At 36.9% G+C, this 23,115-nt stretch overlaps 6 protein-coding genes across 6 annotated transcripts; all 6 read right to left on the bottom strand.

Annotated features, from left to right (window-relative positions):
* Window positions 1–1,880: 1,880 nt before the first annotated feature.
* On the bottom strand, window positions 1,881–2,950 carry LOC135258017 (trace amine-associated receptor 1-like). Its single transcript, XM_064341216.1, has one exon. The coding sequence runs from the start codon at window positions 2,917–2,919 to the stop codon at window positions 1,885–1,887; it is 1,035 nt and encodes a 344-aa protein (XP_064197286.1). The 5' UTR covers window positions 2,920–2,950; the 3' UTR covers window positions 1,881–1,884.
* Window positions 2,951–5,521: 2,571 nt separating this feature from the next.
* LOC135258018 (trace amine-associated receptor 1-like) lies at window positions 5,522–6,544 on the bottom strand. Its single transcript, XM_064341217.1, has one exon. The coding sequence runs from the start codon at window positions 6,542–6,544 to the stop codon at window positions 5,522–5,524; it is 1,023 nt and encodes a 340-aa protein (XP_064197287.1).
* A 2,523-nt stretch (window positions 6,545–9,067) lies between these two features.
* Window positions 9,068–9,977, bottom strand: LOC135258047 (trace amine-associated receptor 1-like). Its single transcript, XM_064341244.1, has one exon. It carries the CDS (start codon window positions 9,959–9,961, stop codon window positions 9,068–9,070), a length of 894 nt encoding a protein of 297 aa, XP_064197314.1. The 5' UTR covers window positions 9,962–9,977.
* A 1,024-nt stretch (window positions 9,978–11,001) lies between these two features.
* Window positions 11,002–12,300, bottom strand: LOC135258019 (trace amine-associated receptor 1-like). Its single transcript, XM_064341218.1, has one exon. The coding sequence runs from the start codon at window positions 12,274–12,276 to the stop codon at window positions 11,254–11,256; it is 1,023 nt and encodes a 340-aa protein (XP_064197288.1). The 5' UTR covers window positions 12,277–12,300; the 3' UTR covers window positions 11,002–11,253.
* Window positions 12,301–14,678: 2,378 nt separating this feature from the next.
* Window positions 14,679–16,158, bottom strand: LOC135258020 (trace amine-associated receptor 1-like). Its single transcript, XM_064341219.1, has one exon. It carries the CDS (start codon window positions 15,819–15,821, stop codon window positions 14,796–14,798), a length of 1,026 nt encoding a protein of 341 aa, XP_064197289.1. The 5' UTR covers window positions 15,822–16,158; the 3' UTR covers window positions 14,679–14,795.
* Window positions 16,159–19,859: 3,701 nt separating this feature from the next.
* Window positions 19,860–21,336, bottom strand: LOC135258021 (trace amine-associated receptor 1-like). The gene has a single exon (XM_064341221.1). It carries the CDS (start codon window positions 21,334–21,336, stop codon window positions 20,302–20,304), a length of 1,035 nt encoding a protein of 344 aa, XP_064197291.1. The 3' UTR covers window positions 19,860–20,301.
* Between the last annotated feature and the right edge of the window lie 1,779 nt (window positions 21,337–23,115).

Here is a 23,115-nt window from a genome sequence, read left to right on the forward strand (position 1 = left end):
CTTTTGTACCTCTCTTTCATACTAGTTTACTGTACACACAGTCGCACAAAGCTCAGCTGTGGCTCTCCCATGATGCAACTGCAGTATCCTGAGATTATCCCTTTACGTCATTTTGGCTACTCAAATCATTGATGGCTTTAAAGCAGTTCTGTACTGAGTAAATCATTTTCAGATGAGCCAATGACTCAGGCTCACCCCCTGTCAGTCACTGCTGGCACAGTATGTCTTAGTTCACATGTCCACATGTTTTTGGTGCGGCTACCAAGGCTGCACTGAGATTTGCTAACCTTTTAAATGCATGTTGTCATATGAACAACCAAGTGAATGTCATTGGAAAGATTTTCATATAATTTTTTTTATTAGAAGTTTGGTGCCCAAAAAGGGTTGTGTATATCATATTCCCAGCCTAATTTGGAATGATTCACTTTCGGCTTTCTTTCATAGTTCTTTTTTCTTAAATCGTACCTCATGCATGCATTTTGATTACCCATGATACACTGTTTGACTGCATGAAAAAGTTTTAAAGTTTGAGCAAACTTTAAGAGCATAGGGAAGGTTTTTCCTTATTTTTTTATGTTAATAATGTTTTCATGTTTGTCTCGCTTGCCTGGGTCCAACAATATGGCTAAGATGAATACAATCCCATTTTGCACTACACAGTTAAAATGCTGAGTGGCTAGTGACAAGCCACAGTGGCTGGTGAGCCGAAACGTTAATGTCTAGCCTTTGAAATGAATATAGACAAAGACCAATCCTCAATGACATTAAGCACAGAGTGGAGCATGAAAAGCTGCTATACGAGCATCAGTAACCTTTCTGTTAACTTGAACGAGTCTGTCCATTCTCCTCTGACCTCTCTCATTAACAAGGTGTTTTTACCCACAGAACTACTGCTCATTGGATGTTTTTCGTTTATCGCAGCATTCTTTCCAAACACTAGAGACTGTAGTGCCTTAAAATACCAGGAGGGCAATGGTTCCTGAGATTCTGAAACCGCCACATCTGGCTGCAATAATCACACAACAGCCCCTTTTATACATAGTCCCCCCATTTTAGGGGAGCAAATGTAATCTGACAAATTAACACAATCTAAAATAAAGTCATTGCAATGGGCCAAGAGTAAATAATGTTTTCATGATAAAATTACACAAGTTTCTTGTGATGTTGCACAAAAAAACAAACAAACAAAAAAAAAAACAGATCTCAAATAGTGGTTGGATCTCTAATTATAGCCAGGGAGCACTCTGTGTCAATAAAGGCTGGGCTTGAATTAAGGCCAGGTGTGGTGAAGCAGAGTTCTAACATACAAGTTTGCGCAGCCATACCATTCTAAGACCCAGCAATGCATTTTTGTCCCCTGTACATGAGTCTCTGGTATAATCTCAAGAATCACATGTTGTAACCTGCTCTTCTAATGGAAATAAAATATACCTTTGAAAATACACTTCTGAACCCTCTTTCTCACTTAACTCACTTAAATCTTTTCCTCTTGGCATCTTGATTCAAAATTGAGGACAACTAGGCCTGCTCAGCATTTTTATACATACCACAAAGCATGATAGGCTTGATAATTTCTTAATTGTGTCATGTGGTACACCTGTATGGAAGCATCTGCATTCGTTATGTTTCACCACTCATTTAATCAGGTTTTTCCTTTAATTTGTCACCCAGGTGTGTGTGTGTGTGTGTGTGTATATATAATATATATATATATATATATATATATATATATATATATATATATATATATATATATATACTGAATATATGTATGTATATATATTTGTAAAAATTATAGTGTAAATTCTGTATCTCATTTAGTTTGTATAATTTGCATTTCAATTACATGAATTTCATTTAGCGTTAAGTCAAAGCTGGAGATTTTCAGTCTGTGGACAGTTTTATTCTTGAGGAATGAGCTTGAAATATTTTGCCAGAAATTATCATTTTGAAGGCTTTCCTAAACCAACTGTAAAAGAAAGCATAAACAATAGGATTACTTGTTGAATTGAAGTAGCCAACCCAGACAAATGCATCAAACAAAATAGGTGGAATAGAATAATTAATGATTGGATCAATTATGTTACATATAAAAAAGGGTGACCAGCATGACAGGAATACCCCCATAACAATGGCCAGAGTCTTTGTAGCCTTTCGCTCCATGTTGCTTGAAGATGTGCTGTTTCCAGATTGTATCTGCTGACATGCAGTGCTTTGAATTGAGCGGGCTTGCTTCAGTGCAATGTGGAAGATTTTCCGATAGATGTTAACCATAATGAACCCTGGTATGTAAAAAGACAGAACTGAACCTATGAGACCAGCTGCTTTGCTCTGGAAAATGAAACAGCCTCCAAAACAGTGAAAGTTTTTGTAGTAAAAATCTTCGACACCCAAAATATGCAGGTTCATGAAGATCATCCCAAACCCAATGATGAATGGCAGGTTCCAAATGATCAGGATCATGATCACTATAGTAACACTGGTGATCTTGGTGCGGTAGTGGAGGGGCTGGCAAACTGCATAATATCGATCAATTGAAATGAAAGAAAGATTTAAAATGGACACATTGGACAGCATTACATCCGTACTTGAGTGGAGTTTGCAGACCACATCTCCCAAGTACCAGCATGTCTCAATCGTGCGCACCATGCTAGGTGGCATGATGACTACTGCCAGAAGGAAGTCAGTCACTGCCAGAGAGAGGACAAGGCAGTTGGTTGGAGTGTGCAGCTGTTTGAAATGAGCGATGGAAATGATGACCAGGAGGTTTCCACACATGGTTAGAATAATGATGGTCAGGAAGAATATATACAGTGGAATCCGTATCGCTGTTGGGTAGGTGGTCTTTGGGCAAGATGTATTCACAGACTCATAACAGAAGTCTGAATGTTCACTCATTCCAGGTTGACTGAAATTCATTATTTCATGTAACAGATGACATAAATACTAGCGATGGATACACCTATTAGAAGAGAAAAGGAGAAAAACACACAATTGAGCAGCAAGAATTTATAGCAATAAAAAACTATACTGGCTCTGTACTCCAGCATTCTGGATTTGAAATGAAACAACACATATAAAGTTAAAGTGCAGACTGTCAGATTTTATTTTTGGGTTTTTACATCCATATCAGGCGAAACATGTAGGAGTAACAGTCCTTTTTATACACTATCCCACCCATTTTGGAAAATTGGCTGTTGAGCAGTTTCTTGGCCAGCTGTGTGTTGTTGCATCATTAGTTTATGCACAAGAAAACTAACAAAAAGTCTAGAGTTGATCCTAGGTGCGGAATTTGCATTTGGAGTTGCTAAGTCAATCACCCAACCTGAATCCAACATGTTTCACTTGCTGAAGGCAAGACTGAAAGCAGATATCCCCCCAAAAAAACAGTAACTGAGGATGTGCGGCAGTACAGGCCTAGCAGAGCATCGCCAGAGAAAATACCCAGAATCTGATGATGTCATTCCAGACTTCAGGCGATCATTGAATGCTTAAGATTTACAACCAAGTACTAAATATGCAAACTTTATTTCAAATTAAGTTTGAAACATTTGTCCAATCATATTTGGCCCCCTAAAATGGGGGCACTGTTTATAAAAAGGCCTGTAATCTGTGCATTGATCACTGGATATGGATGTACTGTAAATACCCTTAAATTAAAGCTGACAGTTTGTACCTCATTCAAATCCAAAGTACTGGACCACTGTACTGGAATACTGTATATCAAATTTTATATTGTATTATCTTTGATTGTGTATTATGTGTTATTATATTCATTCATCTGCATTGCAAGTTAAAAGGATTTAGCTTAAATCAGTAACTGTTGATGAATATATATAAGTTCATTCATAGTATTATTAATTATTATTTACTTCTCAAATGCATTTCTTAGTTTTAAAATTCTTCCTCTCACCTCACAAGTCCTTGTGGCAAAAAGTTTTACAAATCAGTGTTAAAAGTTCCTTTTCTAAAAAAGGCTTCTACGGTGGCCCGTAGGCTTTCCCAAGACTTCCCTCAGCAGGTGTCTTGTGGTAATGTGCAGCATCAGTAGGGATGTTCTGTTATATAGTTACCATGCCATGCAACAAAGCGTAGCTGTGACTCTCCCATGATGCACCTGCAGTATCCATGGATTCTCATTACCATTTTAGCTATTCAAACCACTGATGGCTTTAAACCAGTCTCTTACTGGGTAAATTAAACATTTTCAGATGAGCCAATTACATACCCCTGTCAGTCACCGCACACGGAGTATGGCTTACACATGATCACATGATCAGTGATGTGGGTGTGGCTACCAAGGCTGCACTGAGATCTGCCTCCTACATGCTGGCTGCAATATGAGATACCAAGCAAATGTCATAGGAAGGATTTGTGAACAGCTGAGTGATATACTGAAATGATAATTATCAAATCCAATAAGAATAATTGATACCTTGTATTGCCTTTCTTATTTTTTTATTTAATTATACCTGATTTAGTAAACATCCAAACTTTCAGAGGCCCCATGAAATTCTTCCAGCAAAAAAATGTCATCACTGTCACTTATTGGGTGACAGTGGTGTGAGGCTTGTGGAAGTTAGTATGTCACTTCCTGGTAATTAAAATTGTGTATTTAAATAGCATAGGTTCTTTTTTCCTGCTCTCATCTTACAAGTGGGATTATTTTTATGTACTCTTTACATGTTGGGTGTTCACATGTGGTTTTTGGACACATGGTTTCTGAACACATGATTTTTTAAATAAAGGACGGGTCAGACCTTCCTCCTGGCTTTGTAGCCAAAGGCCTGCTGGGTTGGATTTTTCACCATGTCTTGACCTCAGGTTTACTCTGAATCTTTCATCACAAGTGACAGAGTGACGAGTCAAGTCCCAGCCTAGTTGAAAACACCTGTCGTTAGGGTCTCATCACAAGGACAGGCCCAGTTTGTTCCAGGGCCTTGGAGTCTGTTCTGGTCAGAAAAAAAAGGTTGAAGACAAGAGGGGGGGAAAAAACCCTTAAGAGAACTGTGTTTGCTGGACTGTATGACCAATGAGTGCTGATTGGATTTTAGAAAATGGAGAGCCCATTCCAGATTCATCGCTATTGGGCAGCTCTGATGCCTTTGAGGCGAGGGCAGTCTCCTCTATTTCGTTGTATTATTTTGTTGAAAAAAGGAGAGCAAATTTTTATTTTTGTTCAACAATGAATGTGACGTGTGTATGGCTACACCACATATTGCAAACCAGGATCTGGCCCTAATTAAGCAATTGTGAACGTTCACATTTATTTATCTTGGAAAACTGGTCTCTTGTATTAAATTTAGTACTACAAGTTCAGTGATACTATTAAATTGCAAACTTTTCTAATTTTATTTGTACTCATGATTTCATTCTTAACTGTTATTTTATTTTGCATATTAATAAAATGTAAGTGCTAACATGATGCTGTAAAGTCTTATCATTCAGTTTCTATAATTTCATTTGTATTTCTTTTCCAAGACTTTTATTGAAGTCGAAGTCAGAGATAAAGCAAGAGATTTCAGTCTGTGGATAATTTTGTTCTTGAGGAATGCGCTTGAAATATATTGCCAAAAATGATCATTTTGAAAGCTTTCCTAAACCAAATGTAAAAGAAAGAATAAACAAAAGGATTACAAGTTGAATTCAAATAGCAAATCCAGATAAGCGAGTCATATAAAGCAGGAGGAATGGAGTAATTAATGATTGGATCAATTATGTTACACAGAAAAAAGGGTGCCCAGCATGACAGGTATACCCCCAAAACAATCGCTAGAGTCTTTGTAGCCTTTTGCTCCATCTTGCTGTTTTCAGAGTTCACATTGTTACAGGCAATGCTGTGAATAGAACGGGCTTGCTTCTGGGCAACATGGAAGATTTTCTTATATATGACCAGCATAATGAACCCAGGGATGTAAAAAGATAGAACTGAAGCTAGAATAGCAGATGTCTTGCTCACAAAAAAGAAACAGCCTCCAAAACAATGAATGGTATTGTAGTAAAAATCTTCAATACCCAAAATGTTCGGTTTCATAAATATCATTCCAAACCCAATGATAAATGACAGGTTCCAACTGATCAAGATCATGATCACTGCAGTACAAGTGGTGATCTTGGTCCTGTAGTGGAGGGGCTGGCAAACTGCATAATATCGATCAATGGAAATGAAAGAAAGATTTAAAATGGACACATTGGACAGCATTACATCAGTACTTAAATATATTTTACAGACCACATCTCCCAAGTACCAGCATGTCTCAATCATGCGCACCATGCTAGGAGGCATGATGACTACTGCTAGAAGGAAGTCAGTCACTGCCAGAGAGAGGATGAGGTAGTTGGTTGGAGTGTGCAGCTGTTTGAAATGAGCGATGGAAATAATGACAAGGAGGTTTCCACACATGGTTAGAACAATGATGGTCATGAAGAAAATATACAGTGGAATCCGTATCGCTGTTGGGTAGGTGGCCTTTGGGCAAGATGTATTCACAGACTCGTAACAGAAGTCCGATTGTTTCATCATTCCAGGTTCACTGAAATTCATTGTATTACCTTGTCAGGTATAACCATTCACAACTGGTACACCTGTTCGAAGGACAAAGAAGTAAAATAAGAAAAAAATTACCATACCAAGCATTCATAGCAGAAACATAATACATGCATCACACTTAACTCACCTGAACAGCAGTATTTTTTAAAATGTATTTTATAAGTTACAATTTTAGCTCTCTCCTGGTAAGTCAGTTGTGGTGTAAAAAATAAAAAATATGTATATATTGTTAAATTGAAATGCATTCATTTGGTTGCAAATAAATATACATCCAGTAAATATTCTGAGCCACTGAAATAAACTAAAGCATTCTCAAGACGTCTGTCCGATGTCCTGTGGCAATGTGTAGCATCAGTGGAGATTCTTCTGTTATATAGCTTGCTCACGGTCTCACAAGGCTTCAAGGTGACACACTCCAGGTGCTGTTATCCCCAAAGCACACACAGCAGCCATGGGTTTTCCCAATTGTTTTTGCGATTCACTATTCACTAACCGCTGGCTGCTTAAATAATTCCTCATTATAAGCTTTATGTAAAATGTGTGCACTAGACGATATAAAGACTCATCTTTAAATGTTTTCCGCCTTGCCTACCACATGCTGAAGAAATACAAGTAGTCACTCTTCATTATCCAGTGTTAAACCAATTTATAGGAGCGGCATCTGTCCTCTAAGATTTTATTCTCACAGACAATATATTTACAGAAGCCTAACAGCAATCAACTGAATAAACATGCCATTTTCATCTGATGAGACTGTCAAAAAGTAATTAATTCAAACTGTCGAAATTTAGGCCTGCCATTAAAAGTATTGATATCAAAATTACACCAAGGTACAAAAAATAATATTGGCTATCTTAGCTAACACAAATTAAACAAGCTGCTACCCAATGTTTCCTAAATTGTTTCAAGTATCTTGGCCCTGTGTGTACAAGCATACAAGTACATTAATGGGGCAAACATATGTGTGGATAGGTTTGTAAGAGTCAAGATTGATTTGATAGGCCTCAATATGTCAAATATTTATCTGTATTTATGCGTTTATTAATTATTCTTTAAATCTGTATATCCGTCTGGACTTTCAGTTAGTGATCCATTTGCCTTCGGCATTAATTTGTCCCCTTTCACAGCTAATAGGGGGCTAAACAAGTTGTATTCCAAAGAAGTGCAAACCAATGTTCCCTTAATTATTTCAAGTAACTTGGCCCTGTGTATTTTCATCTTACCATCTGAAGAGAAATTGATAATTCAGACTTAATATAAATGAGTTTCCCGCAGCGATTATACAGTTGTAAAAGCAATAGTTTTAATTCTTAGGCAATTATTAGTTAACAAGCAAGTTACTGTAATGAGTTCGATGTTTGCCTAAGTCTGAGGCGGGGATTTGGACTTACACCAATAAATAAAGCATTTCTGTAAAATGGTAATTGGACGGACTCTAAGACAAAGAAACTTTTATCTATTTGCGCAGTTGATGAAATTAACATGCAGCTCTTGGTACGGTTACAGACGCCATGATCTAGGAGAACTACAAGCAATATTGTATTGCAGTCTTCCACCATTACATGTACAGTAACGTCCTGCCTTGGCTAATCTATCTGGAATGGTCATTCATAAAAAGTGCTGTAATTTCTATACTGTGAAACCAACATGAATGAAAATACTAAATAGCTGAAACTGTTTAACCGCATGTTAATTGTTTGATTACAATTCTTAAATTGTGGAGAACAATAAAAGGGCAACCCTGTACATTTCTGGGTTGCCTTTGATAGGGCCCTTGGAATGAGGATGGGCATTCATTTATTGATAAAGTCTTTTCCATGGCTTTTTAGCATCTGAGGAATGTTGTAAGCATGCTTGTTTGTGATGTTCCTGGAATGTGGAATGATCCCTGATACTCTGGAGGTTCTAATGTTTAAAGTGGATAATAATAATCAGACCTTTGTTTGACACCATGGGCACTATTTGTGCAGAAACGTCACAATTGTCAAATGCTACCAGTAACTCAAGGTGTTGGCAAATCAGGGTGTGTCCAACTGAATTTCAGTTATTTCATGACTCCAAGAATTAGCACAGCTGTGGCAGTGTTTTAAAAGAGGCTGGTTTAATAAGAATACATTAACTGTGGGTGTGGCAGGGGTTTTATTTCATTATTGCCATTCAGATCGCCACATTTTTGGATTTTGAATTTTTGCTTTTTTACAGTATTTTATAGATGTAGGAAAGTCTTTTTATGTATTTTGCTTTTTTCAAATAATTTTTTTTTGTTAGAATTGTCTTCAAACACATTTTCATTCATTTATTTCATTGTTGCTGTTGAATAAAAATGAGTTCTCAACCATTATAATAGAAAACCACAAATATGCATTGCTTCAAAACTATTTTTCATAAAAAGGACATTATTTAAAATATTATATATAATATTATATATAATATAACAAAATACTATATACAATGTGATGATCACAAAAAAAAAACAAAAAAAAAAAATTAATTTATCAAAAATAAATAAGGAGATTGTCAGTCTGTAGATAATTTAGCTGTTGAGGAATGAGCTTGAAATATTTTACCAAAAATGATCATTTTGAACGCTTTCCTGAACCAACTGTAGTAGAAAGCATAAATAATGGGATTGCATGTTGAATTTAAATAGGTCATACAGAAAAGTGTTTCAATCAACACAGGTGGAATGGAATAATTAATGATTGGATCAATTATGTTACATATAAAAAAGGGTGACCAGCATGCCAGAAATACACCCAGAACAATGGCCAGAGTCTTTGTAGCCTTTCGCTCCATGTTGCTTGAAGATGTGCTGTTTACAGATTGTATCTGCTGACATGCAGTGCTTTGAATTGAGCGGGCTTGCTTCAGTGCAATGTGAAAGATTTTCCGATAGATGTTAACCATAATGAACCCTGGTATGTAAAAAGACAGAACTGAACCTATGAGACCAGCTGCTTTACTCTGGAAAATGAAACAGCCTCCAAAACAGTGAAAGTTTTTGTAGTAAAAATCTTCGACACCCAAAATATGCAGGTTCATGAAGATCATCCCAAACCCAATGATGAATGGCAGGTTCCAAATGATCAGGATCATGATCACTATAGTAACACTGGTGATCTTGGTCCTGTAGTGGAGGGGCTGGCAAACTGCATAATACCGATCAATTGAAATGAAAGAAAGATTTAAAATGGACACATTGGACAGCATTACATCAGTACTTGAATGGATTTTGCAGACCACATCTCCCAAGTACCAGCATGTCTCAATCGTGCGCACCATGCTAGGCGGCATGATGACTACTGCCAGAAGGAAGTCAGTCACTGCCAGAGAGAGGACAAGGCAGTTGGTTGGAGTGTGCAGCTGTTTGAAATGAGCGATGGAAATGATGACAAGGAGGTTTCCACACATGGTTAGAACAATGATGGTCAGGAAGAATATATACAGTGGAATCCGTATCGCTGTTGGGTAGGTGGGTGTGGCTACCAAGACTGAGATCTGCCTCCTACATGCTGGCTGCAATATGAGATTCCAAGCAAATGTCATAGGAAGGATTTGTGAACAGCTGAGTGATATACTGAAATGATAATTATCAAATCCAATAAGAATAATTGATACCTTGTATTGCCTTTCTTATTTTTTTATTCAATTATACCTGATTTAGTAAACATCCAAACTTTCAGAGGCCCCATGAAATTCTTCCAGTAACAAAATGTCATCACTGTCACTTATTGGGTGACAGTGGTGTGAGGCTTGTGGAAGTTAGTATGTCACTTCCTGGTAATTAAAATTGTGTATTTAAATAGCATAGGTTCTTTTTTCCTGCTCTCATCTTACAAGTGGGATTATTTTTATGTACTCTTTACATGTTGGGTGTTCACATGTGGTTTTTGGACACATGGTTTCTGAACACATGATTTTTTAAATAAAGGACGGGTCAGACCTTCCTCCTGGCTTTGTAGCCAAAGGCCTGCTGGGTTAGATTTTTCACCATGTCTTGACCTCAGGTTTACTCTGAATCTTTCATCACAAGTGACAGAGTGACGAGTCAAGTCCCAGCCTAGTTGAAAACACCTGTCGTTAGGGTCTCATCACAAGGACAGGCCCAGTTTGTTCCAGGGCCTTGGAGTCTGTTCTGGTCAGAAAAAAAAGGTTGAAGACAAGAGGGGGGGAAAAACCCTTAAGAGAACTGAGTTTGCTGGACTGTATGACCAATGAGTGCTGATTGGATTTTAGAAAATGGAGAGCCCATTCCAGATGCATCGCTATTGGGCAGCTCTGATGCCTTTGAGGCGAGGGCAGTCTCCTCTATTCCGTTGTATTATTTTGTTGAAAAAGGGAGAGCAAATTTTTATTTTTGTTCAACGATGAATGTGACGTATGTATGGCTACACCACATATTGCAAACCAGGATCTGGCCCTAATTAAGCAATTGTGAACGTTCACATTTATTTATCTTGGAAAACTGGTCTCTTGTATTAAATTTAGTACTACAAGTTCAGTGATACTATTAAATTGCAAACTTTTCTAATTTTATTTGTACTCATGATTTCATTCTTAACTGTTATTTTATTTTGCATATTTATAAAATGTAAGTGCTAACATGATGCTGTAAAGTCTTATCATTCAGTTTCTATAATTTCATTTGTATTTCTTTTCCAAGACTTTTATTGAAGTCGAAGTCAGAGATAAAGCAAGAGATTTCAGTCTGTGGACAATTTTGTTCTTGAGGAATGCGCTTGAAATATATTGCCAAAAATGATCATTTTGAAAGCTTTCCTAAACCAAATGTAAAAGAAAGAATAAACAAAAGGATTACAAGTTGAATTCAAATAGCAAATCCAGATAAGCGAGTCATATAAAGCAGGAGGAATGGAATAATTAATGATTGGATCAATTATGTTACACAGAAAAAAGGGTGCCCAGCATGACAGGTATACCCCCAAAACAATCGCTAGAGTCTTTGTAGCCTTTTGCTCCATTTTGCTGTTTTCAGAGTTCACATTGTTACAGGCAGTGCTGTGAATAGAACGGGCTTGCTTCTGGGCAACATGGAATATTTTCTTATATATGACCAGCATAATGAACCCAGGGATGTAAAAAGATAGAACTGAAGCTAGAATAGCAGATGTCTTGCTCACAAAAAAGAAACAGCCTCCAAAGCAATGAATGGTATTGTAGTAAAAATCTTCAATACCCAAAATGTTCAGTTTCATAAATATCATTCCAAACCCAATGATAAATGACAGGTTCCAACTGATCAAGATCATGATCACTGCAGTACAAGTGGTGATCTTGGTCCTGTAGTGGAGGGGCTGGCAAACTGCATAATATCGATCAATGGAAATGAAAGAAAGATTTAAAATGGACACATTGGATAGCATTACATCTGTACTTAAATATATTTTACAGACCACATCTCCAAAGTACCAGCATGTCTCAATTGTGCGCACCATGCTAGGTGGCATGATGACTACTGCCAGAAGGAAGTCAGTCACTGCCAGAGAGAGGATGAGGTAGTTGGTTGGAGTGTGCAGCTGTTTGAAATGAGCGATGGAAATAATGACAAGGAGGTTTCCACACATGGTTAGAACAATGATGGTCATGAAGAAAATATACAGTGGAATCCGTATCGCTGTTGGGTAGGTGATCTTTGGGCAAGATCTATTCACAGACTCTAAACAGAAGTCCGATTGTTTCATCATTCCAGGTTCACTGAAATTCATTGTATTACCTTGTCAGGTATAACCATTCACAAATGGTACACCTGTTCGAAGGACAAAGAAGTAAAATAAGAAAAAAATTACCATACCAAGCATTCATAGCAGAAACATAATACATGCATCACACTTAACATCACCTGAACAGCAGTATTTTTTAAAATGTATTGTATAAGTTACAATTTTAGCTCTCTCCTGGTAAGTCAGTTGTGGTGTAAAAAATAAAAAAATATGTATATATTGTTAAATTGAAATGCATTAATTTGGTTGCAAATAAATATACATCCAGTAAATATTCTGAGCCACTGAAATAAACTAAAGCATTCTCAAGACGTCTGTCCGATGTCCTGTGGCAATGTGTAGCATCAGTGGAGATTCTTCTGTTATATAGCTTGCTCACGGTCTCACAAGGCTTCAAGGTGACACACTCCAGGTGCTGTTATCCCCAAAGCACACACAGAAGCCATGGGTTTTCCCAATTGTTTTTGCGATTCACTATTCACTAACCGCTGGCTGCTTAAATAATTCCTCATTATAAGCTTTATGTAAAATGTGTGCACTAGACGATATAAAGACTCATCTTTAAATGTTTTCCGCCTTGCCTACCACATGCTGAAGAAATACAAGTAGTCACTCTTTATTATCCAGTGTTAAACCAATTTATAGGAGCGGCATCTGTCCTCTAAGATTTTATTCTCACAGACAGTATATTTACAGAAGCCTAACAGCAATCAACTGAATAAACATGCCATTTTTGTGAAGAAAGTATTCATCTGATGAGACTGTCAAAAAGTCATTAATTCCAACTGTCAAAATCTAGGCCTGCCATTAAAAGTATTGATATCAAAATTACACCAAGGTACAAAAAACAATATTGGCTATCTTAGCTAACACAAATTAAACAAGCTGCTACCCAATGTTTCCTAAATTGTTTCAAGTATCTTGGCCCTGTGTGTACAAGCATACAAGTACATTAATGAGGCAAAAATATGTGTGGATAGGTTTGTAAGAGTCAAGATTGATTTGATAGGCCTCAATATGTCAAATATTTATCTGTATTTATGCGTTTATTAATTATTCTTTAAATCTGTATATCCGTCTGGACTTTCAGTTAGTGATCCATTTGCCTTCAGCATTAATTTGCCCCCTTTCACAGCTAATAGGGGGCTAAACAAGTTGTATTCCAAAGAAGTGCAAACCAATGTTCCCTTAATTATTTCAAGTAACTTGGCCCTGTGTATTTTCATCTTAGCATCTGAAGAGAAATTGATAATTCAGACTTAATATAAATGAGTTTCCCGCAGCGATTATACAGTTGTAAAAGCAATAGTTTTAATTCTTAGGCAATTATTAGTTAACAAGCAAGTTACTGTAATGAGTTCGATGTTTGCCTAAGTCTGAGGCGGGGATTTGGACTTACACCAATAAATAAAGCATTTCTGTAAAATGGTAATTGGACGGACTCTAAGACAATGGAACTTTTATCTATTTGCGCAGTTGATGAAATTAACATGCAGCTCTTGGTACGGTTACAGACGCCATGATCTAGGAGAACTACAAGCAATATTGTATTGCAGTCTTCCACCATTACATGTACAGTAACGTCCTGCCTTGGCTAATCTATCTGGAACGGTCATTTATAAAAAGTGCTGTAATTTCTATACTGTGAAACCAACATGAATGAAAATACCAAATAGCTGAAAATGTTTAACCGCATGGTAATTGTTTGATTTCAATTCTTAAATTGTGGAGAACAATAAAAGGGCAACCCTGTACATATCTGGGTTGCCTTTGATAGGGCCCTTGGAATGAGGATGGGCATTCATTTATTGATAAAGTCTTTTCCATGGCTTTTTAGCATCTGAGGAATGTTGTAAGCATGCTTGTTTGTGATGTTCCTGGAATGTGGAATGATCCCTGATACTCTGGAGGTTCTAATGTTTAAAGTGGATAATAATAATCAGACCTTTGTTTGACACCATGGGCACTATTTGTGCAGAAACGTCACAATTGTCAAATGCTACCAGTAACTCAAGGTGTTGGCAAATCAGGGTGTGTCCAACTGAATTTCAGTTATTTCATGACTCCAAGAATTAGCACAGCTGTGGCAGTGTTTTAAAAGAGGCTGGTTTGATAAGAATACATTAACTGTGGGTGTGGCAGGGGTTTTATTTCATTATTGCCATTCAGATCGCCACATTTTTGGATTTTGAATTTTTGCTTTTTTACAGTATTTTATAGATGTAGGAAAGTCTTTTTATGTATTTTGCTTTTTTCAAATAATTTTTTTGTTGTTGTTAGAATTGTCTTCAAACACATTTTCATTCATTTATTTCATTGTTGCTGTTGAATAAAAATGAGTTCTCAACCATTATAATAGAAAACCACAAATATGCATTGCTTCAAAACTATTTTTCATAAAAAGGACATTATTTAAAATATTTGAAATCACTTTTTGTCTATATACAATGTGATGATCACAAAAAAAACCAAAATGAATTTATCAAAAATAAATAAGGAGATTGTCAGTCTGTAGATAATTTAGCTGTTGAGGAATGAGCTTGAAATATTTTACCAAAAATGATCATTTTGAACGCTTTCCTGAACCAACTGTAGTAGAAAGCATAAATAATGGGATTGCATGTTGAATTTAAATAGGTCATACAGAAAAGTGTTTCAATCAACACAGGTGGAATGGAATAATTAATGAACGGGTTAATTAGGTTTGTCAAAATAAAGGGTGTAGAGCACGACAGGAATACCCCCATGACGATCATTAGTGTCTTTGTAGCCTTTCTCTCCATTTTGCTGATTTCAGAGTGTGCATTGTTACCGGCAGTGCTGTGGATACAACGGGCTTGCTTCCGTGCAACATGGAAGATTTTTTGATATATGACCAGCATAATGAGCCCAGGGATGAAAAAAGTGAGGACGAAACATATTAAACTTGCTGTTTTGCCCTGAAACAAAACACAGCTTCCTGCACAAGCAACGTGTTCATAATAAAAGTCTTCGATGCCCAACAAGTTCAGCTCCAGAAATACCAACCCGAACCCAACAAAAGCAGACAAACCCCAACAGATGAGGATCATGATCGTCGTGGCACAAGTGGTGATCTTGTTCCGGTAGTGGAGGGGCTGACAAACCGCATAATATCGATCGATGGAAATGAAAGAAAGATTTAACATGGCTGCCAGGTACAGAATGATATCTGCACTCATGTGGATTTTACAGAACACGTCCCCGAAATACCAGCATGATTCAATAACTCGAACCATGTAAGGAGGCATGACAACGCTTCCCAGCAGGAAGTCCGTCACTGCCAGAGAGAGGATGAGGTAGTTGGTTGGAGTGTGCAGATGTTTGAAGTGAGTGATGGAGATGATGACGAGAATGTTTCCACACAATGTCACGACAAGGATGACTGAAAAGAAAATTTGCAGCAGAATCCGTATCACTGTTGGATAGATGATCTTCGGGCAAGACCCGTTCACAGACTCAAAACAGAAGTACGAATCTTCAGCCAATGCTGGTTGACTGAAATTCATCATTTTATGTTTTTTGGTGTAATAGTTTACAATAAATACACCTATTGGAGAAAAAAGAAGCGAAGTAAAAAGATATTCCGTTGAGCAGGCAAGCTTTCATATCACGTGCATGGTATCTGCATATATCGTTCAAACACGACTTAAATTAACATCTACTGATAAATATATATCACATCACTGTTGCAAAAATCACGTCATCTGCATAGCAGGATTCCCCCCCAGAAATGTATTTCTTATGATTATAACTTCATCTCTCACCTCAGAGTTCAAGTTACAGTAATAATATGATGATGAAAATATTCTGAGCCAACAATCAGAAATAAATGAAAGATTCCAAGGCTTCCTTTGCTCCGATGTCTTGCGGCAATGTGCACCATCAATGGAGATGTTTCAGTTTTATACAGTGTGCTCATTGGCCCACAGAGCTTTAGTGTGACCCCCATGGTACATGCCCCTCCCCTAAACACCTACAGCAGCCATCGATTTCCCCTGTTGTTTTTGTATCTGAAACCACTATTTTCGTTTCATCATGAGAAACTTCTCATAAAAGTAGAATTGAAAAATGTTTTTAAATATATAAATATATTTTCATTTTTTATTTCATCAATGTTTTTGAACAAAGATTATTTCTCATCCACCAGAATGTTTCTTCATTTCCAGTGAATTAAATTTTTCATTGTAATTGACATCAACCACATTTTTATTATTTTATTTCATGATGGCTATTGAAAGAAGATGATTTGGAAGTATGAAAATCTATTGATATCTTGCATTTGGCATTTGTCCTACCTGGCACTATTTACTGTACACCATCCTTAGACATTAGACACATTGGTGAGATAATTGGCAATTTGTATACCTCAATGGCACAAAGTTGGGCAAAAATAGGTTCTATTTCTGGTTCAGTTGGTGTGCAATTAATGTTAAAGGATTAACATGGTGGTTGAATGTGACACTTGCCAGTTGTCTTTAGGCAACAACAAAACAAATGTGCATAATTTTTTTATTATTCAGTCATTTAAATGTATTTTAAAACTTATTTTTCTAAGGGTAAATTTCCCACTATGAAAGTTCACCCGAACTGTCTGGGCGTGGTAATGAGAACTGTCAGTTAGCTATGGTTGACAGACCGTGCCCTGTTACCATAGCTACCTCCATGATACGAGCTCATCTTGGGAGACTGAATTTTCACACGCTAGCTAACTTAATATATCAAGTATCAATAGCTAAGGACGTTGACTTATATCCAATAATAATGTTTGTAGCTAGCTAGCCAAGTTAAGATAAAACCACAACTATAACGTCCTTATGAAAGCAAACTAGCTAGCTAACGTTATCGATGACATTACATTATGAAAGCAAACTACATAGCTAGCTAACATTAGCTAGCCAACTATAAATGAATATAACAAAGCAGAGATAGTCTAATAGTCCTTAAAAGGCACTCTAATAAGTGAACCTAACTTTAGTCAAATATTTTCATTGTCTTGCCTGTAAGCCAGCGACGCGAACTATGGGTCACAAGTTATTTCATTGAAATATAAATCTGGGTATCGTCCGCATAACAGTGGAACTCTACGCCATGTGCCCGGATAATATTGCCAAGTGGTAGCATATATAGCGAGAAGAGTACTGGTCCTAGTACTGATCCTTGTGGAATACCGTATTTCATTATTGAGGAGCTGGACTCTTCTTCTTTTAATTTGACAAACTGTTTCCTGTCACATAGGTATGATCCAAACCATGCGAGTGCCTATCCATGAAGTCCAACACAGGCCTGGAGTCTGTCCAGAAGACTTCCATGGTCAATTGTGTCAAAAGCTGCACTCAGGTCGAGGAGCACAAGAACCGACACAGAGTTACAGTCGGCTGACAGTAGTAAATCATTTGTAACCTTGATAAGTGCGGTTTCTGTGCTGTGGTGGGGTCTAAACCCAGATTGGAATACTTCATGGATACCGTTAGAGCTAAGGTATGCACTTAGGGCTTAGCAACAATTTTCTCCAATAATTTTGATAGAAACGGAAGGTTTGAAATAAGTCTATAATTTTCCAATTTATCGGGTTCTAGGTTTGGTTTCTTCAATAATGGCTTAATGACTGCCACTTTTAGTGACTCAGGTACGTATCCTGTGACTAGGGATGTGTTAACGATTTTTAGTATATGCTGGCCTAGTACTGGAAATAGTTCTTTAATCCAGTTTGAAGGAATAGGATCGAGTATACAGGTCGTCGGTTTTGAAGACATAACTAATTCAGATAACTCAACCATGCTAATGGGCGTAAAACAGCTTAGTACTGCTGTCTGTAAATCTTCCTGTTCTAACCAGGTGCGGACCATCATTAGCAGGCTAACCTGGTTCCAACAGGGCCCAGTGCTCTCTGCATTTATCCAAGTGTAAGATTGACTAAATAACACTGCACCTTGGTGTCTAATCAAATTGAGCCTGTTGTGTTCTGAGGTGAAGTTGTTAGAAAACAACGACTTTATTATATAAAAAGTTTCATAAGAGTCAGCCAGGTGGTTAAGGGACATGTATCAGACCCCCAAAGGAAAACAGACAATGTTTACAGTGTGGACAGAGAGTGGGCAGGGTTTGATAAAGAGTGTGATGGCAACTACTAAACATTCTGCTGGTTCAGCATTATTCAAAACATAAGTTGGTGTCTTTAATGGTGTAGTACTGTGGGTGCTGACTGAAGATCTTGGAACACCATTAAAAATGAACAGGTCAGCACCCAGCTGTACTACAAAAGGTTAACTCGGTTTGATAGGCTTACAGAGATTGGACAAGCAAACATCAACAATGTTACTGTTTTGTTATGACTTTATTTTCCTTTGATCCTTGGATATATAAGGGTAAAAGTGTAATGGTTCAAAATGGCACCCAATCGGTGCCACCCAATCAGAAAGCATATATATATATATATATATATGTATAGAGAGAGAGAGATTTTTGCACAATTTACATTGGAATGGATTCATTAATCTATTATTTCATTTAAGGCTATAATTACACATTTATTTATCAATTTATTCTTTATTTCTTCAGCAGAAAAACTCAATGAGACAAAACTGAACTAAATGTAAGGATTGACAGAGGGGGAAAGCAGCATGATTGAATAAATGGACTCAAAAACTCACATTGAAATTGTAACCCTGATTAAGTGTTCTTTATCATTTAAGATATTTGAAATCATCACAACAAGGGCCACATGCCAACTTGAGGAACTTAAGTGTTTTTTATGCAATCCCAGCTATGCAGCACTTTCGTGCACCTGAGATGCGCTCACAAACAGAAGCTCATGTTAACAGAAATGGCTAGCTAGCTATGTGGTTTGCCATAAACATTGAGAGGCGTAATTTCAAGGGAAGACTTCTTCAATGAGGACGAGAAACTAGTCATCCTGTCATCACAGGCATATGTCAACATGTAGCTGCTGTTAGCCTATAATATTCAGTCAGTCATGTCGTATTAGAGAAATTGAATTTTCTGTTTCTTTGTCAATTCAATGATAGCAGTGGTATCATTCACTTGGGCTCACATACAGATTTGTGAGGACTGGGACTGAGTAATTAGCTAGCATTGTAGAGAACGTTAAGCGTGAAAAGATAAAAAAGTAACCCAGCTAGCTATATTACAAATTCCAGCAACAGCAAGACATGCATTCACAGAAATATACACATTTATCAGTTAATTTAAAGACAAATACATTAACGTTATCAGCTACTGTCGACTAGCTAGCTAACATTATATTCCTGTAACCTAGATTTGTAGGTTAACGTTGTGTCTCCCCATGTTAAGTCTATGGACAATTCAGTGTCCAAATTTTGTGCTCTCATTCAAATTTAATAAAGTCTGCAGCCATGAAAATATAAAGAGCATGCATGTTTCAAAATGACCGATAAAATGAGGGGTTTTGTGTGAGGATCTGTTGGGTAGTGCTGAGCAAGCGTGTTGAGTGTGTTTTTTGAGTTTGGTTCGATTTTGATTCAGTACTGGAAAAAACGGTTTTCAATTTCATTTTTTTTTTTTTTTTTTTTTCGATTTCACATTGAGATTGGTTTTGAAATGGTGGAGATACTGAGGTTCAAAAATTGCTGTTTTATATGGGTGACCAATGCAAACATACACTGAGTGCTACCATGCTCAATGTAATGTAAAAATACAATCATATTCATGTCAAAGTGGGATTTTGTTAATACGTGCTTAGTCATAGTCTTCTGTGTAAGGCACTATTCAAGATACAATTTGATTGAGAGATGATTTTACAAATGAGGCTGCTGGTCTTTTGCTGAATTCTACTCAGGTAGGCCCCAAAATGTAACATTTTATTTGTACTCATGACTTAATTTTTTTTTTTTTTTTTGCACATTTATAAAATGTGTTTTTCACTTGTAAAACGATTCTGTAAATTCTGCATCTCCCTCAGCTTGAATAATTTAATTTAGATTTCAGTTGCACAAATTATATTCAAGCTTTTCAGTCTGCGGACAGTTTTGTTCTTGAGGAATGTGCTTGAAATATTTTACCATAAATTGTCATTTTGAAGGCTTTCCTAAACCAGCTGTAAAAGAAAGCATAAACAATAGGATTGCATGTTGAATTGAAATAGCCAACCCAGAACAATGCGTCAAACCAAACAGGTGGAATAGAATAATTAATGATTGGATCAATTAGGTTACACACAAAAAAGGGTGACCAGCATGACAGGAATACCCCCATAACAATGGCCAGAGTCTTTGTAGCCTTTCGCTCCTTGTTGCTTGAAGATGTGCTGTTTCCAGTTTGTATCTGCTGACATGCAGTGCTGTGAATTGAGCGGACTTGCTTTAGGGCAATGTGGAATATTTTCTGATAGATAGTGATCATAATGAACCCTGGTATGTAAAAAGATAGAACTGAAGCTATGATTGCAGATGTCTTGGTCTGAGAAAAAAAACAGCTTCCAAAACAATGAAAGTCATTGTAGTTAAAATCTTCGACACCCCAAATGATCACATTCATAAATATCATTCCAAACCCAAAGATGAATGACAGGTTCCAACTGATCAGGATCATGATCACTATAGTAACACTGGTGATCTTAGTCCTGTAGTGGAGGGGCTGGCAAACTGCGTAATATCGATCAATGGAAATGAAAGAAAGATTTAAAATGGATGCAGTGCACAGCATGATATCAGTACTTAAATGGATTTTACAGAACGTGTCTCCAAAGTACCAGCATGTCTCAATCGTTCGCACCATGCTAGGCGGCATGATGACTACTGCCAGAAGGAAGTCAATCACTGCCAGAGAGAGGATGAGGTAGTTGGTTGGAGTGTGCAGCTGTTTGAAATGAGCGATGGAAATGATGACAAGGAGGTTTCCGCTCATAGTTAATACAATGATGGTCAAGAAAAAAATATAAAGTGGAATCCGTATCGCTGTTGGGTAGGTTACCTTTGGGCAAGATGTATTCACAGACTCATAACAGAAGTCTGAATGTTCACTCATTCCAGGTTGACTGAAATTCATTATTTCATGTTGTCAGATATGATTCTTTGGAATTGATACACCTATTGGAAGAAAAAAGAAACAAGTTAAAAATACACTATTTGAACAATACATCAATTATATATATGTACTCATGTATGATTAAGAAGTGGTACACTTATTGGATAAACAAAGAATAAAAAAGGAAATGGATTACCAGCCAAGCATACTACTACTACTACTACTACTACTAATAATAATACTCTTTTCTGAATTACACTTGAAATGATTTAGATTTAATGCATATCTATATCTGAATATGTTTTGCTTCATTTATGCCAACATGAATAATGTTCTCTTCTTAAAAATGTTAGTTTTAAAAATTCTTCCTCTGACCTCAGTTCTGGTAAGATGAAAACTTCTCCATTGCATGTTATACAGGTCCGTGTTATAAAGTATTCACAAATGAATACAAATATTGTGAGTTGGTAGTTTGATTATTGCTTTCCCAGGACTTTCCTCAAATAGATGTCTTACGGCAATGTTCAGCATCAGTAGGGATGTTCGCTTATATACAGTTTACACAGTCACACAAAGCTCCGCTGTAGCTCTCCCATGATGCACCTGTAGTATCCATGAATTCTCCCTATCGTTTTGGCTACGCAAACCACTGATGGATTTAAACCAGTCTCTTACTGAGTAAATAAAATATTTTCAGTTGAGCTAATATTGGTAATTTTGCATAAGATCCAGCTAAAAAAGACACCAGACCCCATTTTGGAATATTTGTGGATAGATTTCTTATAGTCAAAATCAGGACCCCTTTCAATATGCTGGCCACACATGAATTACGGACTCGCAACAGTACAATGTCCGTGCCTTCACGGTAAAGATAATGTGTACATTTGGTTCGTTTTACAGGAATATTAAGCCCTTGCGAATTTTATTATGTCACATTTAAATTAGACATCAAGGAGGATCAAACTCCGCCGTAACCCGCCTTCCTCCCCTCATCAGGCAAGATGAGTAAGAAATGTCTGTATGTATGTGTGTATGTGTGTATGCACATAGTCGATCGGAGAGCCTTTCCCTTACGTTCAGAGAAGAACAATTCTACAATTGTTCCCAGTTCCGTTACACAGAGAGCAAACACAACTATGTGCATTACGTTAGAAAACAAAATAAAAGTAACAAAGAAATTCCCAGTGGCTGGGGAGAAGTATCACCGATTTTCCCCACATGCTGAAATACAATAAACAATATGTAAGAGAGCAGAGAACCAATGACACTCATTTTTTTCCAAAAGCAGGCAGATATCTATCCACCCATCCATCCATTATCTATGCCCAAATTTACAATTTTGTGGTCTCATTTAAATTTAATAAAGTCTGCAGCCATGAAAATATAAAAAGCATTAATGTCTCAAAATGACTGATCGAATGAGGGGTCTTATGTGAGGATCTGTTGGGTTGTGCAGAGCAATTAGTGTTTTTTAAGTTTGGCTTAATTTTGATTCAGTATTGGAAATTACTTACGGTTTTCGATTTCGTTTTTTTGCACATGGCAATTGTTCAAAAATTGCTGTTCTATGTGGGAGAGCTGACCAATGCAAACATACGCATATGCAGAGGGCTACACTCCCACGTTCGGTGTAATGTAAAAATAAAATCACATTCATGTTAAAGTGGGATTTTATTAGTAAGTACTTGTTACATATTAATAAGTCATAGTGTGTAAGTCACTATTTAAGATATAATTTGATCGTGAGACGATTGTACAAATGAGGCTGCTGGTCATTTGCAGAACTCTTCTCTTTCAAAT

This window comes from Anguilla rostrata, chromosome 6 (genome assembly GCF_018555375.3).
Source record: "Anguilla rostrata isolate EN2019 chromosome 6, ASM1855537v3, whole genome shotgun sequence".
In the NCBI taxonomy this organism is placed as follows: domain Eukaryota; kingdom Metazoa; phylum Chordata; class Actinopteri; order Anguilliformes; family Anguillidae; genus Anguilla; species Anguilla rostrata.